The sequence below is a fragment of the Phyllostomus hastatus genome, unplaced genomic scaffold (assembly GCF_019186645.2).
Source record: "Phyllostomus hastatus isolate PE091 unplaced genomic scaffold, TTU_PhHast_1.1 phas_contig_113, whole genome shotgun sequence".
NCBI lineage: Eukaryota > Metazoa > Chordata > Mammalia > Chiroptera > Phyllostomidae > Phyllostomus > Phyllostomus hastatus.
Genome location: NW_025333530.1, coordinates 4376730 through 4393520, shown reverse-complemented (window position 1 = coordinate 4393520; position 16791 = coordinate 4376730). Strand labels below are relative to the sequence as shown.

The 16791-nt window shown below is 38.7% G+C and overlaps 1 protein-coding gene and 1 pseudogene across 1 annotated transcript in view; one reads left to right on the top strand and one right to left on the bottom strand.

Moving 5' to 3' along the window:
- DDX10 (DEAD-box helicase 10) overlaps window positions 1-16791 on the bottom strand; it is a 262363-nt gene that overhangs the window by 208891 nt on the left and 36681 nt on the right. Inside the window, exon 10 of the mRNA XM_045840101.1 lies at window positions 742-843. Within this exon, the coding sequence (XP_045696057.1) occupies window positions 742-843 (102 nt within the window). The remainder of the gene's footprint in view (window positions 1-741; window positions 844-16791) is intronic.
- LOC123817369 lies at window positions 12879-13414 on the top strand (annotated as a pseudogene).

Sequence of the window (16791 nt, the reverse complement as noted above, 5' to 3'; positions counted from 1 at the left end):
TTTTCCTTTTCTGAATATTAGGCATAATATAAAAGAATCATTACTTAACTCTACCCAGTTAGGCTACAGAAATAAATGAAATTCTTACAAGGGTATGGGTATCACAAAAGAAACCCACTTGTTTTCCTGATTTTAGACTGAACCCCTTTGTTCATACAAGGCTGAAGTCATGACAGGCACTGGTAGATTAGGTGGTTTTAGTTAGGTTTTTTTGTAAATTATAGTAAATTTCAAAATATTCAAAGGTAGACAACTTTCACTCAGGCAATTACCACCTCACAGCCAATGTTGTTTCATATAAAGTCTTCCCACACCTACCCCTAATTAATTAAACAACCTTCCCAATTATTTTCCCCCAAATAAATGCCAGGGTATTTCACAGACCCCAAAACAAGTGAGCCTCTGTTCAGTTCTGCTAACACTCAATCTAAATATCTTCAATGACAGGGGAATACAATCCTCTGAAATGAACAAATAACCCTGAAAATTTTCATCCAGGAGGTTTAGTTCTTTCAACCATCAATGTCTCTTAAAGCCAACAAGTTCGATTCTTTATCTTATTTTCTCTACCAACAGTCTTCTGAAAAAGAAGATTGTTGTTTGTTAAAAAACAAACAAAAAAGTTACAAACCAAACAGAACATATTAGAGGGAGGAGGGAATCAGGCATACATAATTAAGCATAATAATTTCATGCCTTTATTATCTGAACAATAACATCATGACACAAAGTAGTTCCTACTTGATTTCCTTCACAGGCACTTTCTTCTGGAGAAGCTGCTGTACCATCCCTTTTTCTTCTGAGGGAAGCAAAATTAATAAAGCTTCACCATCCTCTTTATACCTAAATAAAAAAGCAAACAAAATCTCTTCCACATCAATACAATCTACATTTTATATTTTAACAGTTTGATGATAGGCAACATGTAAGCAAGTTCACCTAATTTAGTAAACAGTAGAAATACCATTTCATTTAACTCCTATGGCAACAGAAAACTGGGACTCTAAATATCTTTTCAAAATTGTCATCACTACTCATAATACCTATTGACTTTGTGGCTATACCATAATAGAAGGCTAGGACCCTAAGAAACAAATCAAACAGAATTTTTTTTCATGTTTAATTTTTATTCTGAACTGCAAAGCTCTTCTGAATTAAAGTAGATGACATACAATATTATATTAGTTTCATGTGTAGAACATAGTGAAAGGGATCACCACAAAAAGTCCACTACCCATCTGTCACCATACAAAGTTATTGTGATATTGATATTATTAATATTCCCTACGTTGTACTTTACATCTCCATGACTTATTTATAAGTTTGTACCTCTTAGTCCCCTTAACCTTTTTGCCCATGTCCCCACCGCCCAACTCTTGGAAATTATCAGCTTTTCTGTATCTATGGGTCAGTTTGTTTTGTTTGTTCATTTTAGTTTTTTAGATTCCACACCTAAGTAAAGTGAAAGAGTATTTGTCTTTCTCTGACTTAACTGCACTTAGCATAATACCCTCTAGGTCAATCCATGTTGACACAAATAGCAAGATCTATTTCTTTTTCAAGGTTAAGTAATAGTCCAGTGTGTTATGTGCACACACATCCACTTCTTTAACCATTGATCTAGTGATGAACACCTAAGTTGCTTCAATAACTTGGCTATTGTAAATAATGCTGCAGTTAACATAGAAGTACATATATATTTTTGAATTGTTCCACTTCTGAGGGCTTATCTGAAGAAAATTGCTGGGTCCTTCTTTGTCTCTTGTTATATAGCCTTTGTTTTAAAGTCTTTTTGTCTGACTAAGGATTGCTATCCTAGCTTCTCTTTTTTTTTTTAATTTCCATTTTCAGGAAATATCTTTTCCATTCCTTTATTCTCAGTCTCCGTGTATCTTTCAATCTGGAGTCTCAAATAGGCAGTATATGTAGTGGTCTCATTTTTTTTAAACCATTTAGTCATCCTGTTTTTGCAATGGAGCACTTAGTCAACTTCATTTGAAGTAATTATTGATAGGTATGTGTTTATTGCCATTTTAATTGTTTTCATACTAGATTTATAAGTGGTTGGTCCACTATCTTTACTATATGTTTACCTTTACCAGTGACATATTTTTTCATATATTTTCTTATTTCTAGTTTTGGCCTTTTCTTATCCCCTTAAACAATTCCCTTTAACATTTCTTGTAATGCTGGTTTTGTGGTGATGAACTCCTTTAACTGTTGCTTGTCTGAGAAAATTTTGCTCTCTCCTTCAATTCTGAATGATAACCTTGCTGGATAGAGTATTTTTGGTTGTAGGTTTTTTCTTTCATCATGTTGAATATATCATTCAGCATGCAAAGTTTCTATTGAAAAGTCAGCTGACAGTCTTATGGGAATACCCTTGTATGTAACTAGCTGTTTTTCTCTTTCTGCTTTTAAGATCCTCTTTTTAACTTTTAACAACTTGATTATAATGTATCTTGGTGTGGGTCTCTTTGGGTTCATCTTGTGTTGGGACTCTCTGTGATTCCTGGACTTGATGTGTTTCCTTTGCCAAGTTAGGAAAGTTTTCAGCCATTATTTCTTCAAATAGGTTTTCTGTCCCTTTCTCTCTCTTCTCCTTCTGGGGCCCCTATGATTCTAATGTTAGCACACTTGGTACTGTCCCAAAGGTCCCTTACGCTATCTTCCTTCTTTTTAATTCTTTTTTTCTTTTTGATCTTCCAGTTGGGTGACTTCCACTATCCTGTTTTCCTGATTGCTGATCCATTTTTCTGTGTCATCTGATTTGCTATTGCTTCCCTCCAGTGAATTTTTCATTTCAACTGTCACATTCTTCAGTTCTGTTATGTCCTTTCTTAGAACTTTTATGTCTTTGTTCAAGTTGCTGAAGTTCTGACTTGAGTTTTTTCATTTGTCTGGAGAGTTGAATGAGCATCTTTATGACTGTCACTTTGAACTCTTCATCTAGTAGACAGCTTACCTCAGTTTCATTTAGTTCTTTCCCTGGGGTTTTGTCCTGTTTTTTTTTGTTTGGAACATATTCTTTTCTATCCTCATTCTGTCTGTTTGTTTCAATGTATTTATATTAAGTGGGTAAGCTAAATCTCTTGATCTTGAAAAAGTGGCTTTATTTTCCTGTGGAGCCCTTATTTAGAAGATGTCCCCCTTGTCACCAGAGCCAAGTGCTCTAGAGGGTGAACTAGTGTAGCCTCCTGTTGTGGCTGAGCCACAACTTCTATGGACACACTAGCAAGCAAGGCTGGTATCTGGCCTGCTGACTGTGAGGCCTGGTCACAACTGTTGCAGGCTCACTGGTGTGCAGAACAAGGCTTCCATGTGGCTGGCTGCAAAGTCCACCCCCGCTGCTGCAGACACACTGCTGTGTACCGGTGCTGAGTGATATTGCCCACTATATGCGGCAGGGCAGGAAGTGTTTTGGAGGGGTGCTACTCTGGGCAGTCCTCAGGGAAATGCCAGGGTGGGGCACAGTGTTAGCAAGGTTAATGGAAAGTGTCAGATGTGGCACCTGCCAGTGTCAGACCAGCCAGGTTAAAGAAAGGGGGAAAAATGGTGCCCATCAACACCTGTGACACAAACAAGTTCCAAAAGATCCCTGTCCCTCTAGCACAAACCCTAAAATTAGTCAATGTATCACCTTCACATATGGCCTAGCCGCTATTCAAACTGCTCCCTCTGTGCCAGAACTTGGAAAGAGCACAACCTGGGTTTCCTACAGCCTCACTGGTTTTCCTGGTTCAGGTCAACCAGGCTAGGGCTCAGACCCTTTGCTCTTTGGGGGCAACAACCTCTACGGTTGTGATAATCCTCCCACTTGTGAGTCACTGTATGAGGAGTAGGGTAGGTCCTGACTAGGCTTAGTCTCTACCCCTCCTACCCCTTTCAATGTGGCTTTTACTTTATATTTGTAGTTGTAGAAAATCTGTTCTGCTAGTCTTCAGGTGGTTCTCAGAAAGAGTTGTTCTATATGTAGTTGCAGTTTTGGTGTCAATGAGAGGAGGTGAGCTCAGGATCTTCCTGCTCCGCCAGCTTGAACTTGAATCCAGGAGCCTTGCTCCTAAATGCCTATTTAGCTTGTCCATGAAAACTCATTTCTTGTGGCTGGTGCACTGCCCCCATAAGAAATGTGCCTCCAGACAGGCTCACCTGAGTCACTGCCCCTAAACAGAATTTCTTAAATAGCTCTCTACCTATAGCAAGGAGACAATTTCTCATTCAAGCCACTAGAACAGCAATTTTCACCTAGTGGGCTATGGTGCACCAGTGTGCCACAAAAATTTTTAAAACATGCAGCACCTGACTATTCAGACAGGGGCACTGACCTCTTTTCCCTTAGACTCACAAATAAAAAGAAAAAAATGATAACAACCAACACAATAGCAGATGTCCAATGTGAATGAATCAAAATTGTGCCCATATTTTTGTCAGATTGGCAAAAAATATATTTGTGTGTGCTCCAGAATTTTAGCAACTAGTTTATGTATGAGATGTGATGAAAAAGAGTTGAAAATCGCCGCACTGGAGTGCTGTAATAAAGTTAGTCATTTAATAAACATGAAACCTAATACATTAATGAAACCTAGTCAGTTTTCTAGGAACTTGACTAATAAGAAATGTATCTCTACCCAAGTAAAAAAGCTTGCCTCTAATCCATGTACTTCTTTTCCCTTACCTAATAATATCTTATTTCATGCTGTACATTAGAAATTTCTAAATAAGCAAGCCACAAGGCACCCACAGTTACTTAAGCTTCTTGTGCTATGTGAATACAGATTTCCCTCATACCTTAGTGTCAGCTATTACATCAAGCAGTAAGACACAAAGGAACTGGGTATTTGTAGAAAATTTTTTAAAGATTTTATTTATTTATTTTTAGAGAGGGAAGGGAGGGAGAAAGAGAGAGAGAGAGGAACATCAATGTGTGGTTGCTGGGGGCTGTGGCCTGCAACCCAGGTATGTGGCCTGACTGGGAATCGAACCTGCGACACTTTGGTTCACAGCCCACGCTCAATCCACTGAGCTATGCCAGCCAGGGCAGAAATTTTTTTAAAGACACAAAAAGTAATTTCAAAGTACTTTCTTCAGGGTTCATTAATAAAATAAGAGGGGCAAGTTTTTATAGTTAACCAAATAAACTATTTACTGAGAAACTGTGCCAGGGATAAACCAAAGAACAGGAAGAAAAAGAAGATGAATATCCTTGTCTTCAGTGATCTAACAATACAGTTGACTAGAAAAGACACGCACACACAAAAGCAAGAGATTTAAGAAAAAGCCCCAAAATAGTAAATGAGTGTCAAAGGACAACTACAGGCAATAAATGTCATGAGCTCAGAAGTGAAGAGACTACTAGGGTTTAACCAGAGAAAAAAGAAACATAGCAGATGGAATTTGAGGTAAGTCTTGAAAATGGAAAAGGAAAAAGCTAAGGTATCCCAAAGGGGGAGAATGGCATGAACAAAGAAGCAGAAACCAGAAAATACAAGGCAAACTGAGAACTAACAATAGGAGAAACTGAAGCCAGTATATACAAGTAAACAGCAGGAAAGATCACTATAAAAGTATCCTAGAGTCTGGTTTGGGAGAATCCTTGGAAGCCTCTGTAGAGAGAGAATGAATACCACCGTATGTAAGCAGAATTTTATCACTGAACACTGGAGGGAAAAACTTGCTGACTTATTCTTCTGCACTATAAAGATGGAAGGGGAATTTTTACCCCATGTGTTGACTTTGTTCCACTTCTACAGATGAGGTAAAACACCCGTGTAATACCTTGACAGAAGTTAAAAGTGTGTGTGTCTCTTTATTTGTACACAGAGACATAGAAAAGTAAGAAATAAGTCAAAACTGTTAAAAGTTTTAAGTTAATTCACAAATTTTTAAAAAAATTTAGGGGCCACTATATTCCAAGCACTGAAATAGAGTAATAAAGCAGACATACTTCTGGCTGTCACAGAGCTTACATTCTACAACAGACAGACATCAAAACAAGTAACAGTAAAATGGTGTATTACAGTAGACATACAGAAAGCTATGAGAATATATAAGGGAGAGTTCTGCTGAATGTAGGCTAGGAGTCAAGAAAACTACTCAAAGGAAATGACCTCTATCTAAGAGCTGAGACCTAAAGAACAACTAGAATTTATCAAATATTATAGAGTCAATTTTCTAAAGGGCAAAGGCAGCAGTTGAGAAAGTCAAGTTTTGTCTTCTTTATGCTTATTTGCTTTTTCTAGATTTTCTAAATGCATGTGTACTGAAGAATAAGACTGAACATATACAGGGTGGGGCAAAGTAGGTTTGCACTTACACTTGTAAGTGCACGAAACACAGTTTATTCTTCTATTATTATTTATTATGATATTACTTTTCCACATAAACAACTGTAAACCTACTTTTGTCCTATCCTGTATTTACTCCTTTTACTAAGTAGACTTCATAACTGAAAGTCTAGTAGCAAATGCCTTCCTCATTGTATTTCAATACAGACTAGTATGACTAAATGTTTCATCTTCATTTCCTATGAAGAAATATGAATTTAAGGCATCCCCCTACGCACTGTCGGGCTAAACTAACTGTGAAGGCAGAGATCATTAATATATGAAGTAGTGAGGCAACAGCCTGAACAGACAAGATATCTAAGAGATATCACAATTTCTGAGGCTCCAAGATTTCACCAGGAACCAGTTCAGCATCAAAGAGGACAGAGATCAGGTAATACAGACCACTATGCAGTACATTTACTAAAATGCACTCAAGGCACCTAGAATTGAGGTGAAATCAGTAAGAACACTTATTTTGTGTGGCCCAAAGAACAATCAGGAAGGAGGGAGATCAGTGGGTTAAAGATAAGCAACACTTTTAACACCTTACATCCAAATTCAGAGATGGAGAGAAAATAAATAGTCCCCCACTCTACATAGGACCAGAACTGTGGCAAAAGAGTGAAGAGAAAGCCCTGGGATATTAAAGAGGCATCCACTCAAGGTCTCTGATCTTCAGACTGACTCATAAGCTGGAATAATAAGTCTAATAGTCTATATCTATCTTATCTACCCATTTATGCTCCCAGGAAGAATCTGGGAGAATGAGTCATGATTTAAGTCACAAGAGGGCCATATCCAAACCTTTTAAAACTATAGCTAACAGAACACACGTGCACACACACAGAGGCTATATGAGGTTAAAACAGACCACAATACTGAAATTTAGAAAAGATTCCCAAAGGAAAATGGGGAAAAAATGTCCAAATGAACTACACAAGGCAAGTATCTAATAAAAAGTCCACTAGCCATTTTATTTATTTTATATCACACACAGCTTTTCCCAGAAACAATGAAGCACAAATTATCTCCAACACACCAACACCAGGTAAGCTTCTATTTCAAAAATAAACGCCCTTTTGAAAAAGAAGGCATAAGCACATTTCACTTTTTTTTAATGCTTACAAGAACTGTTTATTTACCCATGAGCTAGCTTTTAGATTTCAAAAGCAATATCCAAAGCCCAAGGCTTAGTATATGTAGAAAGAGAAATAAATGTACTTTATATGACCTACATTTTAAAACTCCATATATTTAGAGAAATTATTTTAAGAAACATTCTAGGCACCATATAAAAAAGCCCAGAATCTGAAACAACAAAAATCACATCCTCACCATCAGTATTAATACCTTGTTACATTTACATAGCATTTTAGAATTTATACAGAGCTTCATTTTATATTAATTTGCCAAACTTAAAAGCATCCAAACAATGGAGAAAACAAATAAAAAATAAAGTTCCGGAAAGTTCAAGAAGAGGGAGTGAGATGTTAAAGGGGAATTAATCACTACGTGTCAGAGACTTTTAATTTCCAATTCATTGCTTTATTTCAACTATACCAGGATTCCCTCCAGAAAGAAGGACCCTCAACAGAATGATCACAATCGTCTGTTATCAGGAAACCTGCCTCTACATCCTAGAGCTCACTAGTATTTTTAGCTAAAATAGGAGACCCAGTCCTTTGGCTTTTGGAGCCCAATAGTAATTCTTACATCTGAAATAACCTCCAAACAAAGTATGACCAGAGAAATGAGAAAAAGCCTTGCCATTCTGGCAACAGTTTGCCATCTACCCAAGGACTACTAATCCTCAACTACTTCAATTCAGATTCCGCAAAACAAACTCCATTCTAGCTGAATCTTTAAGTGCCCTTTAACTTTGCTCATTCATACCTCTATTGCTGTAGCATGATCTGGCAGTGTTCACAACTGCCAAGCCACCCTCAGTTCTCCAAGCTTGATTCTCCAGGTTACAAATTATAAAAGAGTATATTGAAAATAATTCCATTTTTCTAATATTTTTTTAAATGCACAAACATATTGCACATGAAAAAAATTCTAGGTGGTGGGATTTGGGTATTTGTTTTGCCATTTTCTAAAGTGTGCATAGTGAATAAGCATTACTTTTATAATTAAAAGTTATTTAAAAAAATAAGTAAAAAACTTCATATGCTTTTAATAATCTACATCGTTTTTATCCTTCCTACTTCATTAACACATCCTAGTACTACCAAATTAGTGTATTTCCTTATTCTGACCATTATCTTTGAAGACATGTACAAATTAGCCTTCCATACCTAACATATATACCATTTATACCTAAAATCTCATCATTAAATATCTGATGCATACACAAATGTAAACGAACCACAAGGAGTTGCATTACTACAGTGAATTTTAGCCAGTATGTCACAAGAATTTTTAAAACATACTTGACTATTTAACCAGAGGCACTGACCTCTTTTCCCTTAGATTGTCAAATAAAAAAATGACAACAGCCAACACAACAATAGCCATCCAGTGTGAATGAATCAAAATTATACCTATTTTCTTATCAGATCAGAAAAAAAAACATTTTTTTCTGTGTGTCACAGAATTTTAGTAATTAATTTATGTGTGGCATGAGGTGAAAAAGGTTGAAAATAGCTGCATTAGTAGATAAAATACCGGATTTAGGATTAAAAGAACTAATTTCAAATCCTAGTTATACTATTTATAACCTTAGATAATGAGTTATTTTATCACTATATATTGTTGAGAACTGCCCTGCCTGGTTTCAGGAGCTGTAACCCCCCCATGGCTAAGGCTCAGTGAGTGACCTTCGGACCATAAGCCACTAAGGAGACAGAGCTTATCTCCCTGGCAGGGGCACCACCTCTGCTCCTTTCACTTCACCTTGCCTGGCCGCCAATGCTTGATCAGTTAGCCAATGACGGGTAAGATTCCTCAAGGGAGGAACAACCTAAGGCAGACACATTCATGGGGGGCCCCCAGGGAAGGACTTAGGGGCTACAGAAAAGGGGTGATGGACCCTCCTCCCTTGGCTTTGACATAGCCTGAGTCCTCATTTTGTCTTCAAGAAGTCTCCTAATCTCTTGGCTGCCTTACTTCCCCTGCCTGGCTTAAACCTGAAACAATGCCTTAAACCTGAAACAATGCTGGTGGTGGGTGCAGCCCTGTGCTGGAAAGGGCGGGTTCCCTATGGTGATCAGGCCTAAGAAAGAGTATGTAAAAGCCTGTGAAACCTGCTTTGTTTAGAATGCTCTCAATTAAATGATAGGGGTCCAAGGAGAAAGTGAGTTTGTTCCCCAAAGTTTTATGGCCCTTTAGCTATCTGACCCTGACTCAAAATAGGCCCTCAGAGTTCTTTGTATGTTATCTATTGTTTGATCATTACTGCCTGATGATTAATCAGCTTTGCATATACACCCTGTATTCCTATGCAAATTGAATCCAATAAAAGCCTCTCAAGGCAAGGGTCAGCGTTCTCCCCTTGAGAGAGAAGTCTTGACTTCCAGCCAAGATGGAGGCATAGGTGGATGCACCGTACCTCCATGCAACAACCAAGATTGGAACAATAACAATTTAGAGGCAGAATAACACCCAGAACTGACAGAAAATTTATCGGAATGGAAGTCGGACAGCCAAGAAGTTGAAATAGATCCGTTCATCCAGACCAGTAGGAAGGGCGGAGACAAGCAGCCAGGCGCAGTGGGCACGGGTGATGCGTGGAGAACAGGGAGAATTGGGCACATAAGGCAAACAGGAGCGTGTAAGGCATCTGGGGCGCACAAGATCGCAGCGGGTGGACCCTGAGTACACAAGCGGCAGCTGGCAGACCCAGTGAGGTGGTAAGTGTGGAGCAGGGCAGAGTGCGCAACCCAGGATTCCAGAGAAGGGACTGAGGTCCCACAAAGAACACAGCTACTACCATTGTTCTCCCCCGACCCCGCCCTCACATACAATGTCACAATCTAGCAACTGGGGTGCCCAGCCCTGGTGAACACCTAAGGCTCCACCCCTCACTGTAACAAGAGTGACCAGACCCAAAAAAAAAAAGAGAGAGAGAGAGAGAGAGAGAGAGAGATGGCCGAAACAGAAGAATAAATCAGTGCCCCAGAACTTATCCTTTTGAGCGACCAAGAAATAGCTAACCTATCAGATGCACAGTTCAAAACACTGGTGATCAGGAAGCTCACAGAATTGGTTAATTTTGGTCACAAATTAGATGAAAAAATACAGGTTACCATAAAAGAAATGAGGGAAAATGAACAGGAAACTAATAGTGATGGGAAGGAAACTGGGACTCAAAACAATAGAGTGGACCAGAAGGAAGAAAAAAACAACCAAACAGGAAAGAATGGAGAAATAAGCATTCAAAGAAACGAGGAGAAGCTTAGGAACCTCCAGGACATCTTGAAACGTTCCAACATCCGAATTATAGGGGTACCAGAAGGGGAAGGGGAAGAGAAACAAGTGGAAACTTATTTGAACAAATAATAAAGGAGAACTTCCCTATTCTGGCAAAGGAAATAGACTTCCAGGAAGTCCAGGAAGCTCAGAGAGTCCCAAAGAAATTGGACCCAAGAAGAAACACACCAAGGCACATCATAATTACATTAGCCAAGGTAAAAATGAAGGAGAGAATCCTAGAAGCAGCAAGAGAAAGGCAGAGAGTTACCTACAAAGGAGTTCCCATCAGACTGTCAGCTGACTTCTCAAAAGAGACCTTACAGGCAAGAAGGGGCTGGAAAGAAGTATTCCAAGTCATGAAAGACAAGGACGTATATCCCAGATTACTCTTTCTAGCAAAGCTTTCATTTAGAATGGAAGGGCAGATAAAGTGCTTCTCAGATAAGGTTAAATGAGTTAACGGAGTTAACTCCTTTAAAGGAGTTCATCATCACCAGGAGTTCATCAAGTTAAAGGAGTTCATCATCACCAAGCCCTTATTATATGAAATGTTAAAGGGACTTATCTAAGAAAAGAAGATTAAAAAAAAACATGGATAGTAAAAGGACAGCAAACTCACAATTATTAACAACCACACCTAAAGCAAAACCAAAAGAAACTAAGCAAACAACTAGAACAGGGAACAGACCCACAGAAATGGAGATCACCTGGAGGGTTAGCAACAGGGGAGTGGGAGGAGGAGAGAGGGGGAAAAGGTACAGAGAGTAAGTAGCATAGATTGTAGGTAGGACAGGGGGAGGGTAAGAATAGTATGAGAAATGTAGAAGCTGAAGAACTTATAATTATGACACATGGACATGAACTAAAGGGGGGGAAGTGGGTGAGAGAGGGTGTACAGGGTAAAGGGGAGTGAAGGGGGGAAATGGGACAACTGTAATAGCATAATCAATAAAATACATTTAAAAAAAAAAAGTCGTCTCACCATCCCTTTTCCTCCACAGGACTAGGAAGTCCATGTGAATTTATTTCATCTCATCCATAACACCACGGACACTGCAGGCTGGTATCCACATCAACATACCGCATTTTTATTTATAAGTTATACAATTTAAATTATATAATCTAAGTCCTTAAGGATCTAAAATTCTATTCCTGCAACTACTAATACACTAGTCACCGTTCACAGTACAAGTCTGATCAAGAGGAAGAAAAATGGAGACAACTGTTTGTCACATTCTGTATTCCACGGCTCTTCTTTTCTCCCCTCCCTGTTCCTCCTATTGTCCCTGTGTCTCAGCTTTACCCATGGCAAACAGCCCCAAGAGTTCCTGCCACTGTGGGAGAACAGTGCAGTCAGCCATGTAGACAAACATTCAGAGGAATCAGAGCCCAGCTGTTCTGTTCTTCTGGAACATGGTACAAAGGAACACTTATTCCAGGAAAAAAGTGTATCTCTGACTCACAGAATATCTAAAGACTCTACACTAGGTTTAAGAAAGAAAAAGACAAGAAAATACAACTGCAGCCAAAGATCTTGGAAACATACACAAGTATACTGCAATAGGCTCAACAGTTTGACGAATGAAGTTTATCATCAAATAATTGGAATGAAACCAAACTGGCTAGCATACATTATATGGAAAGCTTCTAGAAAACTGATTAAGAACAGGGATTTATGGTGTTCCCAGGGCAAAAGTGGAAATCATTAAAGAAGACTGACTTTCCCCAGAAAAAAATTTTTGAGATTTAAGTTTTTAATAGATTTCAAACAAAAAGAAACCCATTTTAAAGTAGTACTGATACCAACAAAAATTACACTTTCAGGATACTGAGTTAACTACAATTAACCCCATTTTACAGGAGGAGAAACTGAGACTTAAAGAGATTAATAACTTTTCCAAGGTTACCTAGCCATAAGATGACAAGAGCCAAACCCAAGTTTCTGGACTTTTGACAGCTGTCTGATCAACTATGGGGTATGTCTCTCTTAGGTCCAAATAAAGAAGAAAAAAATGCATATATTCTAATGCATGATCATGAATGACAGCAAATTAAAGTGACCTACCTTACTTCTCCAAGTGCCTGACTTTCATGCAATCTAAAATCCCTGCATGGGAGGAGCAGGCACTTAGGGTCCAGATGGAGGAGTATGCGTGACAGCCCTGCCTCTGGCAAACTGTGAATGACTGTGGTGGGCACCATAGGTGGTATTGTCTTTCAAGCAATAAAAAGTTTTCGCTATTCTCCAGTGGGAGTAAATCACAGACTACGAGGGACACTGACAGCTATAAAACCTGGGCTCTGCAGTTGGAAGGCAGCTCTGCAGTCTGGGGACGTGTTTTCCATGATCAACTGCAGTATGGCTTGAGTCAGAGGGAAGGAGGACCTCTGGAACTCTATCACGAGTGGAGCCTTAACAGGAACCATCCTGACAAGAAATGGACTAGTGGCCATAGCTGGGTCAGCCACAAAGGGTGGCATTCTTCTAGCTTTAATTGAAGGAGCGAGAAGATTTATTCTAGCTTTATTCTAGATTTAATTGAAGGTTTGCCTCTGTACAATTTCCCAATGGTCTTCAGTTTGCTGAAGGCCTCTCCCACTTGCCTTCAGTCCAGTTACCATTGTCACCTTTTGGAGACTATCAGCAGTATCAGAAGACTACTCTAACAGAGTGAGCTAGAGTTCAAGAAAGGCTCTCAAAACATTAAGCTGTAGACTGTTTTTAAAACTAGAGTTGAGACAACTATGGCCAAATAGGCTACAAAGAGACATTTGACACTTTTTTCTAAAGGAACATTGGGGGTGGGGTTTAAAAGATAATCCATTTATTTATTCACTCATGGACTGCATTTGTGATCACAGTAAATGACTAATACGTTTAAAAGAAAATATGTTAAGTGCTAAGGAGATGAAGGACCACAGGGCAAACAACAGTAAGACTGGCCATCATCTCCTTGGAGACTTCTGTATGGTTTTGTGTTCTGCTACTCAAACAATAAAGATTTCTAGACTCCTGGAACTTGCTCCTTTTAAAATAATAATAATAATAATAATAATAATAATAATAATAATACAAAGTAACAAACAACAAGTGTTGGAGAGGTTGCAGAGAAAAAGGGACCCTAGTACACTGTTGGTGGGATTGCAGACTGGTGCAGCCACTGTGGAAAACAGTATGGAATTTCCTCGGAAAACTAAAAATGGAACTGCCTTTTGACCCAGCAATTCCACTGCTGGGATTATACCCTAAGAATCCTGAAACACCAGTTAAAAAGTACCCCAATGTTCATAGGAGCACAATTTACAATAGCCAAGTGTTGGAAGCAATCTAGGTGCCCATCAGTAAATGAATGGATCAAAAACCGATGGTACATTTACACAAAGGAACTCTATGCAGCAGAAAGAAAGAAGGAGCTCCTACCCTTTGCAACAGCATGGATGGAACTGGAAAGCATTATGCTGAGTGAAATAAGCCAGGCAGTGAAAGACAAATACCATATGATCTCACCTTTAACAGGAACCTAATCAACAAATCAAAGAAACAAGCAAATCATAAAGACACTGAAATAGAGAACAGGCTGACAGTGTTCAGAGAGAATAGGGGAGGGAATTTCAAGGGAATTTTAGGGGAATTTCAAGGGTAAAGGGGAAGGGTTACAGGAACAAGTATAAAGGACACACGGACAAAAACTAGGGGCGGGTGGAAATGGGAGGGAGGTGGGGAGGGCTGGGTGGGTGGGCTGGGATGGGAGTAAAAGATAGAAAATTGTACTTGAACAACAATTAAAATAAAATTTAAAAAATTAAAATTAAAAATAATAATAATAATAATAATAATAATATATTTTTTAAATACCATATGCTTTGGGCATGCTGGCAAGAACATGAGTTATAGAGTCAGAAAGACCGAAGTATAATCCCAGCCTTGGTACTTCCTGAATCAGCTTGGACATATTAAAGGTTAAATGAGTTTGTTTATTTATTCACTCAGATATTTATTGAGTGTTAAGAAGTAGCTAAGCTACAATTCAAGCATTCCCTGTGTGGGTACAGGAGAAGTGACAAGTCTTCCTCGCTTAAAAAAATAAAAAGCAATAGTCAAATCTCTTCATGAGCATACTAGTGACAGGCCTCCTTGGGGACAAACACTGAAAATTTGCTAGTGCGAGGGTCCTCACTTTGAGATATTGTTAACAGGATGCACCAGGTTTACTTACAGTCTATGGATTCAGGAGGTAGGTCACCACGGTCAGCCTCATAATTGAGTCTACCAAGGGCCCATCTGTGTGAGTGATAAGCCACACATACCACTCACAGACTTTGAGGTTAGTCTGGGCCAGAGCACACCTGGAAGTGCAAGAATATAAACCAGTGCGACTGTGTTGAAAGTCCCAGACCTTTCCTGCCTCACATATACCTTGTGATTACCTTTTTCCTTGAAATTATTAAAGTTTGATATGAGGTGTATTAGGCAGTTTCTAAAATGACTACCAATAATTCAGGCCTTCTTGTATTCACACTCTTGTAGTCATCCCCTACACAATGAATTGTGCTAATTTGTGTATCCACTAGGATACTGCAGATAAGATGGAGTGTGACTTCCGAGTCTAGGTCATAAAAGACATTGCATCTTCCATCTTACTCTCATTTCCCCTCTCATTTGCTCTCTCTGATGAGGCCAGCTGCCATGCTGTGACAAGCCCTAAAAAGAGGACAACCACACAGAAAGGAACTGAAAGGCACCTCTGAGCAACAGTCAGTGAGGAAAGCAATGCTAGCAACAAGCACGTGTGTGAGCTTGGAAAAGGGTCCACATCCAGTTGAATCACGAAGTGCTGTGTGACACCCTGACTATAGTGTGCGCACACACACACACACAAAATATACACTAAACTAAGTTTTAATAGATTAAGAATATATCACTGGCCAGTAGCCAGAGACCCAGATGACCCACCAAAACTGTAATATACAGTTCTTCAAGCCACTAAATTGTGGGATAATGTATAAAATTGAAATAGTTAATTAATATACTGGATAAGATCTCTAATTCATGCATCTTATTTGAAAAACTAATTGTGTTATCTCAAATGTCTACTCTGAGCCAGACCCAGTTCTAAGCACTCAAGGTACCTCAATTAAGTAAATAACCTTCCTTGCCTTTATGAAGCTTACCTTCTAGGAAAGAGAATGAAAAGCAAACAATAAATATAAACAAATGCCCTAATATATTTAAAGGTGTTAAGCGCTATGAAAAAATATATACAGCAAAGTAAGGAGGAGTGGTTGGGGCAAGGTAAGAAAGACAACCATATGGATACTTTAAAAAAGGCATTCCAGAAGAAACAAGTAAAATGAAGGCTCTAACACAAAAAACATGCCTGGTGTGTAAGAGAAACAGTAAGACCAGTGTGGAGTAGAGCAAACAAACAGAGAATAATAGGAAACAGGGTTGTGTGGTTGGCCGGGCAGGGGGGCAGTGGTGGATGCACAGTATAAGCAAGAAGGTCTTCATCTTTCACTCTGAGTGAGATGGGAAGCCACCAGAGGAGTAACATGATTTTACTTGTGTTTTCAAAGGATCACTCTACCTGCTCTGTTGAGGGCAGCAGGAAGTGCCCTGGAAATAACACACTCCTAAGAAATATCAGCCCTTTTACCCACCTCAACAGCTAGACTGGTCATATTCTATTCCAGCTCCTCAATGCTTCTTGATGCAAAATAAAGAACTCATTTTCCCTTTTTTTAAGCTTTAAATTCTACATACTAACAAACAAAGGCAGAAGCACCAGTCTCTATACAAGAGAAATGGACTTCAGATAGACTCTTCATAAGTCTACGCTAAAGGAATGAAAAAAGTAAGAATGTTCACTAGCAAAGATTGTTCCTACCTTAAATCTAAGATACACATAGTAAGCTTCAGTAAATTAATACTCATGGAAATTGTTTTTTCACTTTTATTATTTTAATTTACAAACCAATTAAAGACATTTAAATTTTTGTCCTCATTACCTATTCTATAAAGTACCAGTATTTTCCACAAAATAGGCATCAT